General features: G+C 41.5%; 1 protein-coding gene across 4 annotated transcripts in view; it reads left to right on the plus strand.

Moving 5' to 3' along the window:
• LOC130042584 (leucine-rich repeat-containing protein 37A-like) overlaps window positions 1–13,294 on the plus strand; it is a 46,123-nt gene that overhangs the window by 252 nt on the left and 32,577 nt on the right. For 2 of the 4 annotated variants that reach the window (XM_056134745.1, XM_056134746.1), the window contains exons 2-5: window positions 2,361–2,432; window positions 7,116–7,187; window positions 11,250–11,321; window positions 12,196–12,276. In XM_056134745.1, coding sequence (XP_055990720.1) covers window positions 2,361–2,432; window positions 7,116–7,187; window positions 11,250–11,321; window positions 12,196–12,276 — 297 coding nt within the window. The remainder of the gene's footprint in view (window positions 1–2,360; window positions 2,433–7,115; window positions 7,188–11,249; window positions 11,322–12,195; window positions 12,277–13,294) is intronic. The other 2 variants (XM_056134747.1, XM_056134748.1) reach the window with 2 other exon arrangements.

The raw sequence follows: 13,294 nt of genomic DNA on the forward strand, positions 1-13,294 counted from the left end.
AGCCTTTTCTTCAATGTCTCCCTGTGTCTGCCTCATCCCCCTGCCCACGTTAAATGATTTCCATTTTTTATCTTTTGTTAGTCAAAAGATATCCTCATTCTCCTTATCTGTTGCTGCTGCTTCTCTAGTCTTTTGGTTATAAACGTCCGTACCCTTTTTCCTTCTCTATTTTTATCTCACCATCAGCCTATCCTTCATCCCATCATCCACTCATTTAATTCCTTAACCTTTGTTTTCTTTGTGCTACAGCCTTTTTTTAAAAAAAAATAGTTTGTCCTCCTTATCTTTTATTGCTGGTGCCACAATCTTGTGCTTATGGACATGAATTCTGGAGCCAGATTGCCCGAGTTTGCATTTGTTAGCTTTGTTACCTTGGACAAGTTATTTAGCTCTGTGACTCAGTTCCCTTTTCTTGAGGTGGGGATAATGGTAAGTTATCACCTCCTAATATTGTTGTGATACTTGTTGATTTTGATACTTATGAAGTTAGTACCTTGAAACAAGTTTAACATGAATCCCTATAGAGATGAGGCCAAGGTGGTGGAGAAGGCTTGACTGTGAGATCTAACCAGCTCCAATTGCAACAAAAGTAATACTATGAAATCTATGTAAATACTTTGGGCCAGAGTGATAGTACAGTAGGTAGGGCATTTGCCTTGCACGTGTTCCACCTAGTTCTGATCCCCGGCATCCCATATGGTCCCCTGAGCACCACTATCAGTGATTCCTGAGTGCAGAGCCTGGAGTCACACCTGAGTATTGCCGGGTGTGGCCTCCCCGTGAAACTATATACTTACATCAGGCAACTAGCATACACATGAATGCTGTCTGTATTCATTAATCTCTCATTTCAGAATTACAGTTGTTTACATCGACTTTCCATATAAAGCACCCATTTCCCTCAACCTAGCCACAACAATATGTCATCGGCTCTTAAACATGATGGTATTGGGGAGAAAGGGAATACACAAAAAGGAAAGGCAGCGTGTCACCAAGCACCAACAGAGGCACAGAAATGTACAGAATCTTGTCAGTTGGGGAAAGCTGCAGAGAGCTGACACAGAGCAACTTTAGCTGGGAATTAGAGGTTGATTTTTTTGGATCAAAAATTATTTATGTGCTGGGCATATAAAAAGCTGTGCATGTTTGGTATGATTTTTGTGTTTGGAGATATGTAATATGCTTGTAATATGAAACAGTTACGAATCTGTGCCTCCTTAAACATATCCCTCAACTTGGGGCTTAGACATCATAAAGCATCCAGAAGTCTTGAGTGGAAATGTTCACTAGGTTGGTGGGATAGGTTTCTGTTTCAACATTTTCACCCTGAAAACTGTGTATGTAAACTGATTAGGTTTATATTTGGATTATGTACACATTTGCAGCTTATATACACATGTTGCTGAGGGAAGTTGACAAAACTAGATTCAAAGTGATCCACAGAGTTAGTGTTTAAAACTGAACTCAGGGAGCCAGAGTCCTAGGACAGTGGGTAGGGCTCTTGCCTTGCATGTGGCCAACCCAGGTTCAATCCCGGACACCTCATAGGGTCCCCCTCCATCACTGCCAGCAGTTCAATGAAAAATTATTGACCCTGAGCGTGGAGCCAGGGGCAAGTCCTGAGCACCATCCCCCCCTCCACCAACTTCATGCGTCTATACATGTGTAAATTCATGAACATATTCTCTTTGTTACAATAGGTCAGTAAAGTAAACAGGATAAGGTGCAAAAATCCCACTTTCCCACTCTACCAGCTATTTGACTGCCGCGTGGTAACTTCTGTTACCATCTTGGGTTTCCTTCTACTCTCTTTCCTGTGCATTCCTCGCCACCCCCAATGAAGGTAGTTCTTTGTGATTTGTTCTTTTCCTGAGGCACGTTGAATATATCTCTCCTCACTAGTCCCCCCTCACTTTCTAATTTCCGTAGTCTCTATCTAGAAATTTCTACTATCTTGAAATTTCAACAGAGAGCATTGACTTAAACCTTTGGTGTTCCCTGGCAATGCTTTAAAATATTTATTTGCTGATAATTTTGTTCATTTTTCTTTATATGATAATTATGAAATTATAATTTTCTCCATTGATTTGCAGTAGGAGTTACAATAGGTGTGAGTTTAGAAAAATGGCTTACAGGCTAATTAGCTGGCAGTATTTATCTACTCCAGGAATTAGGAAGTTCAGATTGTGAGATATTTCATTGTTTGACCAGTCACCCCACATCATGTCTTTAGTTGGGCATAATGGGAAACTCATAGCTATGGAGATAAGCTGGAGTATTCTGTGTTTCCATGATTCTTTTACTTATTCTGTTCATTCTTTTCCTACCTGTTCAAATCTGTGAACTGTGTTTCTTCACAGAGATTTCCAAGGAAACTCTATTTCTTCCATTGATGGAAATACATGGAAGGCATACCCATGGGTTGAGAAACTGTGAGTATATTCTCTCCAAATATGAATATTAAAAAATAATTGCACCATAAAATCCTCCGTAGTATACAATTTTAAGATCAACACCACATAGAAGCTATTTCGCCCTCATGTCCCAAAACAACCTCTCTTAGTTATAATAGTTTACTTCTTTAAAAAATTTTGGTTTACCAAGCTCTTACGTTAAAAGTCTTTTTGTTTTCCATTCCATAACTGGTAGAGTTAATTGTATACACACACGCACATATACATATAGGTATATATTTTGGTGATGTAGATGGTTTTTATTGAACTTATTTTAGAAAGATGTGAGAGGAGAAAAAGAGAAGTTCTAGAGAGAGCACACAGAGATGAGCAAACAGGAAATGTGTTCACAGGAGAACCTTGGCTTGAGTAGCAAGCCAACATGATTACTTTCTTTCTTCCTTTCTTTCTTTCTTTCTTTCTTTCTTTCTTTCTTTCTTTCTTTCTTTTTTATGTAGGAGTACTGCTATTTATTTAGCCACTGATTAGAACTCCATCTTACTTTTTTTCATTTTTTATAATTTTATTTATTGAATCACCATGAGAGCAGTTACAAAGCTTTCAGGTCTAAGTCTCTGTCATACAATGAAACACACTTGTACCTTCACCAGTGCCCATTCTCCATCACAAAAAACCCCAGTATACCCCCCTCCCATACCCTCCCCCTACCTGTGGGGCAGATGATTTCCACATTACTCTCTCTCTACTTTGATCACATTCAATATTTCAACACCAGACACACCATTATTATTTGAGATTTTACCCCAACACTCAGATCTGTTGAAAAGGCAGCAGTAGACAATTTGTGTTCTATTGCTGGTTATGAATAACATATGATGTTGCGTGGCTGTAGTAGGGTCATGTGATTTTGCAATTTCAAAATTTTAACACTTAAATCTGGAGGGATTTCTGCCAAAAGCCACCGGGTTTTGAGATTTGCTCCTGGGTCTCTGGGATCATGGCCGTTGAGCAGCTTGATCAGGAGCCAGAGAGGCCGTTCTTGGGTGATGACTTGGGGTCTCATTGGGACGGGGAGACTAGGACCCGCTCCACCCCCATCCTGTGAGGCCCAACAAGTTTTGTCGCTGCAGGCCCAGACCTGACTGTCTAATGGCCTCTGGAGGATGATGGCCACTGAGCTGCCAAGGGGGCGCAGGCGGAGGGACAACACCCTTTCCCCCCTGGGGTGGCCCGGCGACAGTAACCTACTGCGGAGTCTGGACGCATTTCTGCCAAAAGCCACTGAGTTTTGAGATTTGTTTCTGAGTCTCTGGGATCAAGGCTGTTAAGCAGCTTGATCAGGAGCCAGAGAGGCCGTTCGTGGGCGATGACTTGGGGTCTCGTTGGGGTGGGGAGGACAGACCGGCTCCACCCCCATTCTGTGAGGCCCTGCATGTCTCGTCACTGCGGGCCCAAACCTGACTGTCCAGTGGCCTCTGAACGATGGTCGCCACTGGGCCAACAGGGGGAACAGGCCAAGGCACGAAACCTATTCCCACCTGGGTTAGCCCAGCACTGGTAACCTACTGCAGGGACCAGACGCATTTCTGCCAAAAGCTGCTGGGTTTCAAGATTTGCTTCTGAATCTCTGGGATCATGGCCATTAAGCAGTTCAATCAGAAACCAGAGAGGCCATGCCTCCAATTATATAGCTGAGTCGGAGGTGGTTTGTAGGTATGTGGGAAACATACCTAACTTTTGTCAGTTTACTTTCTTGGTAAACTTTGCCCCAAGTTTTTGGGGTCTGGCCAAAGGCACAGCAGCAATTTTGGGGTATCTGGAAGTCTGAAGGTGCCATCAGGCTGCTGATGCTCTCGACTCACAGGTACATGATTACATTCTTCATTAAAAATTTTTAAATGATCCATAATGCGAAAGTAAATCTTCTGATTTGTTTTTTCTATAAATATAACAGCTACCACTTGATACTTTCACTTTATTTTGCTTTAGACTTCTTTCCTTTATGGTGCATAGAGGTTTACCCCATCTATTTAAAATCCTGTTTCATAATAATTCTATTGAAAGATGCTTTGATTTTTTTTGGTCACATGTATTACCGCAGCACAGGGCCTTGTGAATATGGGCAGATAGGTCTGTTAATTAGCTATTTAGAGATGGATTTGTTGGGCTGAAGAGTATATAGTTATAAAAATTTAATTGACCTCAAAATAGTTGTGCCAGTTCATGAAAGTATTGTTTCTCCATGCCCATCCACCTCTGGGCATTCTTTATTTTGGGGCTGCCCTGATGAATCAATAAAAGGGATCCCATCCATATTTTAATTTTATGGTTAGTACAATGGGTAGGGCGTTTGCCTTGCATGGGGCCAACCTGGTCAACCGAGTTTGATTCCTCCGCCCCTCTCAGAGAGCCTGGCAAGCTACAGTGAGTATCTCGCCCACACGGCAAAACCTTGCAAGCTACCCGTGATGTATTCGGTATGCCAAACACAGTAACAAATCTCACAATGTTACTGGTCCTGCTTGAGCAAATCGATGAACAGTGGGAGGACAGTGACAGTGCTATTAAATAACACATATTGACATACCTAATAGCCACCTGTATGTCTAACAACTAACTTCAAATTTGTGATGAAGAACCAAAAGATTGAGATGTCTATAACAAACGCGATGTGAAAAATATCTGTGGTTTGTATTAGAGGCCAAATGAACAATTTGCTAATCTGTCATTGTCAGTTGACATTCCTAATATGAGAAATGACCGTTTTAGGGCCAGAGCGGTAGTACTGTGGGTAGGGTTTTTGCTTTGCATATGGCCTACCAGGATTCAATCCCCACCACCCCATAGGGCCCTCCAGCCCTGCCAGGAGTGATCCCTGAGCACAGAGCCAGGAATAAGCCATGAGCACAGCCAGGCGTGATCTAAAACCAAAACCAAAGGCTGTTTCAGTGCGTTGGAAATAATTGTATTTTCATCCAGGCTATGACCTCAGACCTAGAGAGAAAGTCTACAAATGGAAATCGCTTGCATACTTTTCTAAACATTAAAAAAAGTAGAATTTTTTTAAAAATAATTTTGCTCTGGTGCCACACAGTGGTGCGCAGGGGTTATCCTTAGTTCTGAAAGGTGAAATTTTTCTAAACAAAAGGGGACATTGGAGCAGGGAATCTAAACCATAATTGGCAGCAATTATCGGTTTCCAACATGGGAGTCCTCAACAGACTATACAAACTTTCCAGTTCTGGGGCCTGGGCTGGGGGCAAACCGTGTGGAGACTCCCTTTTACATTTGATCCTTATAAGGTAAAGGAGGGAAGAGAAGCCGAATTTCAAGTCTTTGTTTGAAAATCTTGGATAGCTTTCCTGCCCTCTGGTCCTGCCTTCCAAGGCAACCCAATTCCATGGACCAGTATCAAATTCTCTGCCTCTGGAAAGGCTTTAAGCTTTGCAGACTGCTGACCTGAGTTTGAGCACCCCATATGGTCCCTTGAGCACCACCAGGAATGATCCCTGAGCGAAGAGCCAGGAGTAACCACTGAGCACTTCTGGGTGTGGCCCCACAACAAAACAAAGCACCGAAGAAACCCCCCAAATAACAAAGAAATGTTCGTTCAAGTCAGGGGTGTGTGTCAGAGGAGGGTGTGATTGGTAGGGGCACGCTTGGGGCCTCTGGGAAGCTGGGTTCCTTGTCAGGAACGTGTCTTGGGGCCTTCGCTTTATTGGCCTGCTCTTTTTTGTTGGGGGGGGGGGGGTGCACAGCTACTGGTTATGGGCTGACTCCTGGCAGACGTGGGGGATCTATGGGGTGCCGGGTCCGACCCAGGTAAGCCACGTGCAAGGCAAAAACCCTCCCCACTGTACTATTGCTCTGGGCCCAAATGTCATGTGCACTTTGTGCACGTTTTCCTTCCCAGAACAAAACAATTTAATGGTGTTAAGTTTCTTAGGGCTTCCTTTCCAGACTTAATTTCATTCTTCATGGGGGACTCAGAGTAATGTTTGGGAAGAGAGCAGGGAGTGGCAGCCCTGTGTTTCTGGTGTCACACAGAATTTGGATCTGACAGATTTTGTGACCTAGAGAATATGCTTTATATAGGTTACTTGGTGAGAAGAGTCAATAGCTGTGTTCGTGTTCATGATGCATCTAGGTGAGGACAAAATAAAGAGTTTAAACAGAGGCCACTATCCCTAAGTTAAATAAGAATTGGGATATTTAGATAGCACCATTATTATGTGTAAGAATAGTCCTGTGCACAGCTGCACACGCTAGGGGAAAAGGCAGCTCAGCTAGAGAAGGGAGCACCAAATAAAGGGCGTCGGGTGGTTCTTCTCAGGATGGGAAATGCATGATGAGAGTAGACTATAGACCGAACAAGATTGCCACTCAATGTCTCTTTTGCAAACCACAGCACTCAAAAGGAGAGAGATAAGAAAAGGGATGCCCTGCCACAGAGGTAGGGTGGGATGGGAGGATGGGGGGTGGGAGGGATACTGGGACTGGTTGTGGTGGAGAATGGGCACTGGTGGAGGGATGGGTATTCAATCATTGTATAACTGAAACCCAAGCACAGAAATTTGTAAGTCTACAGCTGTACCTCATGGTGTTTCACTAATAAAAATTTAAGAAAAAAAATAGTCCTATGTAATAAATAGTCATAGTTATTTTGCATTTTAGACCAGAAATAATTTTTCCATTTTTCAGAATACTCAGTGACAATTCTTTGGCAGAATTACGTAAGGATTCATTTGAAGCCCTTCCAAACCTCAAGTACTTGTAAGTTAATCATTTATTTATGAATTTTTAGCTCTGTTTTTAAAACAAGGGGGTGTGCAAGTTAATCTTCATCCTTTTTTCCAGCAATAAAATTTTGTAGTTTTGTAAGTATGGCATTAAAAACCTCTCATGTCATTTCTGACACTAAATTACATTTGCATATATATATATGATGTCGGTGGGCCCCACGGATGACTTATGTGAAGCGGGGTCTCGCAGAAAGGAATTTCAGGAGTAGACAAGCAGTGAGTGAAGTTAATGGATTTTATTTGTAGGATTTTTAGGTGCGGAGGGGGAGAGAGAGAGAGAGAAAGCGAGAGAGAGAGTAAAGTTAGACACGAAAGAATGAAAGTACACATCTGAAGAGGGGAGATGCGGGCCACACATGTGCTCAGACACCACATGTGCTCGGCCACGTGGGCGCAAGCAGCACATGGGCTCAGGCAGCATATGTGCGCCCTTCCTTTGTTCAAGGTGGCCTTTATAGGGTTTCTCCAGCCTGTCCCCACGTGAGGCCTCTTTCCAGGTAAAAGTCCGTTGCTAAGGAGGTTACCAGGGAGGTCCAAAAAGAGGAATTCCATGGGGAGGCCTATATCCTGAGGGTCTGGTCTTATCAGGCCTTTGTTTTCTGTGTCCACAAGGTGGGTCATTCCTAGAATTCTTCTTCCATGAAACTTTGTTTCATTGCAAAGGGCCTTTCCCTATCTACCTGCCTGCATCATATATATATATGGACATATATGAAAAAAAAAACTTTAGGCTTACTCTTCAAGCCCATGTTCTCCCTGGATCATGTAATTTGCTTACTTGTCCTCATGTCTCTCTGTCTGCTTTTTCTGCTCTGAGAAGCCGTGTTATCTCATGAACACATTCTTTCTCTTTCCCACCCCCCCACATCTTTCTAAGAAAGTTTCTTTCGATGTAAACTATCTTGCTTCACAAAAGTGTTTTTCAAACTTTACTAATAGATGAAAAGTACTTATATCTGCTCCACCCATAGAAACCTAAGTGCTAATATACCATCTCCTCCGTGTTCATATAGAGTTCCTTTATGGATCAAATCCAATGCATGGTCCAGTTTTACCTGGCCCATTAATTTAAGAATTGTTTTTGTCAGCTGAGGAGATTGCACAAATGATGAGTGTGATGCTTTGCAACAGGAGGCCCGGGTTGGATTTCCAGCAGGACACAGTTCTGGGCTCCCCAGTCCCTGACTCCCAGTAATATCCCTGAAGTAGACTCTGAGCACTACTAAATAAAAACAAAAATCTATGCAAATATGTTCGTTTTTATTTTTTAATATTTATTTATTATTTATTGCTTTTTGGATCACACTCAGCGATACTCAGGGGGTACTCCTGGCTCTGCACTCAGGAATTACTCCTGGCAATGCTGGGGGGACCATATGAGATGCTGGGGATCAAACCCGGGTCAGCTGCGTGCAGTGCAAGGCCAACGCCCCACTATCTCTCCTGCCCATGTTTTATTTATTTTTTAATTTTGTGTATGAAGCAAGGTAGTTTTTATTTAAACTTATTTAGAAAGATGTGAGGGAGAGAAAGTAAGAAGTCTGTGTTCGAGAGAGAACACAGGCTCTCCAGAGTGGAAAAAAGCAAGCAAAGAAACAGAAAGAAACAAGTGAGATATTTAGGGCATGAAGAGCAAGCCAGGTGCTTTTATTCAATCCTTCCAAAAGGGTTGTTTTTTCCTGGAATTTTGCATACTTAAACTTCATCTGGGTGTTTTCACAGGAATGCCTTACACTGTTGATATTCTCTTTGTTATCTCATGGATTCTTGTGTAACTTCTTCTCTGAGGGGGACCAGCCTTTTCTGGGTGGGACCTTGGAATTTTGCATCCTGGTGATATCTCAGTTTCTCTTCAAAGAGCTCAGAATTTGTATGTCAAATGATGTGATTGTCGAGCTCTTGGGATGCATGCAAGGCAAAGGCCCCACCAGCTGTACTATTGCTTCAGCCCATGGTTTTATTGATTTTGTTTTTTAATTTTGTGTGTGAAGCAAGGTAGCTTTTATTAAAACTTACTTAGAAAGATGTGAGGATTTGTATTTCAAATGATGTGATGGACAAGCTCTTGGGCTACTTTGGGGCTAGAGAATTTCTTCTTTAGTTTTATTCTTCCCCCAAAGTACATTTCCAGGGCCCCTCACCCTGCCAGCTTGCACCAGCAGGAACGGGAAAGCAGTCCCAGCCTCATCACAGGCAATGTGGGTTCACCGCCTGTCCCTTGCAGGAAAGAATTTAAAGAGGTGCAACAGTGAAGCAGCATAGATTTATTGAATGTAAGGTGCTTAGGAAGATGTGGGAGGAGAGAAAGGAGGGTGATGTTGGAGAGGGAGCACCAGCTTTTCCAGCGTGAAAGTGAAAAAGCAAAGGAACATAGAGACTAGCAAGTGAGATACATGGGAGAGCACAGCTTGAAGAGCAAAAGAAAACTATGTGTTTGTAAAATCTACATTTGTGTTTTTCTGTAAAAAAAAAAAGAAAAATTAAAATATGCTCTGCAAAATCTAGAATATTATTATTTTTAAATTTCTGGCCTTTCTACAAAACTTTTAAAAGCTGGTTTAATAAAAAAACTATTTAAAAAATAAAATAAAAATAAACCTGAATTATAAAGAAAATAAAGAACTTGAATGCCATTAGCCTAGAATTTTAAAAAATATTTAGTTTTCTCATTGTGATTTGCAATACAACATTCTAACACCCTATGTCAACATATTTTCGAATGATCTATGACTTAAACGAACATTTATATGGGAAATACGAGGCTAATACAGATGGATTCTATAGCAGTAGTATTAAGAGCAGAGGAGGTTATCACGAGGAGAGTTCTGGTGATAAAAATTCCAGTGTAGGAAATGTTGGGCGATTGTCAGACAGACATCTTGGACAGAATCTCGTAAAAAGAGAGCAGGAGAGAGGTAAAACACAGGAAAAACACCTCAGTGCTCTCAGAAGACCAAGAGAAAGAGGAGGGACATAGACCCAGGTGTTGTAAGCCAGGGCTAGCATGCTGAGCTTCCTCGTGCCCACCTGCGCTGGGGCACTCAGGCCTGTAGCAGATCACTGGGTGGGCCTGTGAAATCCCCCACCACAGTTCCTGCTTCAGTTGATTTGGAGTAGGTTGGTTTGAGAATAGGCGTCTTCAATCCGTTCCCAAGTGAGGCTGGTACTTGAGAAGGTTAATACATGACGGTGTGCATTGTGTGTTGGAAAAGGAAATACTGGGCCTTGCTTCTGCACATGGGTGACCCAGGTTTGATCCGTAGCACCATGCAAGATCCCTTGAGCACCCTCAGAGTGATCTGTGTGCAGTCAGGAGTAAGCCCTGAGAACTGCCAAGGAAGGAAGGAGACCAAGAAGGGAGGGAGGCAAGAGAAGAAGAGGGATGAGCTAGGAGATAGGTATACCCATCTTGGTCATATGTGAAAGAACTTAAGTAGAATTCAAAGATACAGAACAGTCACTTGTAGTCAAATCAAAGTTCAGTACTCTGATTTTCTTTGTTCCACCACTGTACAATTAAAGCAGTGAAATTCATGGAATATTCAGAAAATGTAGAACCAAAAATTGAATTTCTATGATGATAGAAAAGTTTAATTCTAAATTAGTTCAAAGTTCTGTCTAAAAGGATTTTCATATTATATGAAAAAGGCTAATTTTTTCTAGGCCAGTTTCTGTTAGCCTAGAAAACAGCTACACAGGAAGGTATATAAACATGAGACTGTTCATTTGAATATTGAAATAACTATATTAAATATAGTAATTTTACATGAAGATAAAAAACTCAACCCCTTCTAGAACATAAAATCACCTCATCAATTCTCTGCTCCGAGAAAAGTTTAACTCCAATATTAGAACCAAGTAGTCGTACATTTTATTCATGAAGATGTGTGGTTGAGAAAAAGGAAAGCCAGGTTAGGGATTCTGGAACATTCAGATCTACTCATTCAATATTTATTTTGACTTCTACTAGTTATTCCAAAAATTAGATACTTGGTAGTTAATTGAAGCAATATTTTCCCTTTCCTTTCCCTAGAGACTTATCCTGCAATAAAATACAGTTTATTGAAAGGCGGACATTTGAAGCAGTACCGTATTTGCAATCTGTGTAAGTTCAAAATATGCTTCATTATTTTTGGATTTTTTTTTTTTTTTTGCTTTTTGGGTAATACCTGGTGATGCACAGGGGTTACTCCTGGCTCATGCACTCAGGAATTACTCCTGGTGGTGCTCAGGGGACCATATGGGATGCTGAGAATCGAACCCGAGTTGGCCACGTGCAAGGCAAACGCCCTACCCGCTGTACTATCACTCCAGCCCCTATTTTTGGAATTTTTGTAACACTTAATTGTCAGCCTCTGTTATTCAATTTAATATTATTAGAACATTTAAAAGTGGCTACTAAAACTGTACAGCAAATCCTTTTTTGCCTGTAAGTAACGATTACAATGGCCCTCAACCAGGATGATTTTGTACTCATATGACCCTTGATAGTGTCTCCAGGTAGTTTTTTTATTGTTTTGATTGCCAGATCTGTAATGATGCTGTTGGTATCTAGTAAGCAGAGGCCTCCAGATACACTGCAGAATATCTACAATGTACTGGACAGCGCCCCCCCCCCCCCCAATTATCCAGCCCCCATGTGGTAGTAGTGCTGAAGTCATGAATCCCTGTCCTAGAGAACTTAATTACTTAAGTATTTGTTAAAATACTTAATACAAAATTTGCTATTTTGCGTCTAATGCCCCCACAGCATCATAAACATCAAAGAATAAACCTTAAGCTTAGGTCGTCCACAGTGATGTTTAGCACATGAAATGTGTTTATGTGAATTAGAAGTTATGCTGGGTGTGACCCAAAAACCAAAAAAAAAAAAAAATTCGTCCTTCTTCTTCCTTCTTCTTTCATCCTTCTTCCTTCTTCTTCTTTCTTCTGCTGCTGCCACTGCTTTTATCTTTTTCTTTCTTTTTTTCCTTTGGTAGGAATCTTAGTTGCAATTTAATCACCGAACTGAGCTTTGGAACGTTTCAGTCCTGGCATGAAATGCAGTTTTTACACAAAATGTAAGTGAAAAAGCAGATAAATATATATATAATAAAACTGCATAACCTCATCGTACAGTTATTATTAGCTAAGTGGCATAAGGCCAGTGTGAACTCTAACAAGTGTGTCTTGAGATCAGTCCCTTTTTTCAAATGAGGAAACTAAGGAACGAAGAGGCCAAGAGATTTGCATGGCGCATGGCATGCTTTGCTTTTACCTGTTACTGATGATTGGCATGAGCACTAACAGAAAGGCATCCGTTAGCATTGTCTTGTGATTCCCACTGGTGCAGCGCTGACCTGTGAATGAGGCTTTAAATTCCCAGTTTAATTCCAACTTTGGTTCCTGTTCATGTGCAAAGTTCCTAACCACTTAAATGTATGCAACAAAGAGCTGGGAAGAACTAGATATAGCAGTTTTTACTGGGAGTTGGCAGGGAAGGAAAGTTATGGATTCGTTCATAGCTGGTAGCTTCTTTTACATGGTGAAGCAGAAGAGTTCCTGAACGTCTGTCTTAGCATATTTCCCTCCTAAGAATCTCGAACATTATTTTGAAGAAAAAAATGATATATATATAAATTGAATTCACTGTGCTCAGTATAAACCTTTGAGCTAGGGCAAAAGGTGGAAAAAGCTATGGTAAAGACGTTCAATAGTCTTCACACCTGGCAGTGCTGGGGAGGGACCAGGATCACTCCTGGCAAAACTGGCATCACACTGGCCAGCTGACCTAGAAGGAGGCCATGTATGGCACCTGGAGTTCTGTGGTGCGGTGGAATCAAACTCTGGGCCTTATACATGGCAGACATGTGCTCTATCTCTGAAACTATCTCTCTGACCCCAGAAGCGTTTGTGTTACGTCAGACTGAGTGAAAAGTATTCATCAAAAATACGTTGCTGTTGTCTAATTTCATTATACTTACTTTTCTGATTACTCGTCTGTAAGAAGTCTGTGGTTTTATACCCTTTGGGTGAAAAGTTCTCTCTGATTTCTCTGATTTGATGTGACACAAGCAGATCAAAGTTCAGAGACATAAA

Source organism: Sorex fumeus, unplaced genomic scaffold, assembly GCF_029834395.1.
Source record: "Sorex fumeus unplaced genomic scaffold, SorFum_2.1 ptg000105l, whole genome shotgun sequence".
NCBI lineage: Eukaryota > Metazoa > Chordata > Mammalia > Eulipotyphla > Soricidae > Sorex > Sorex fumeus.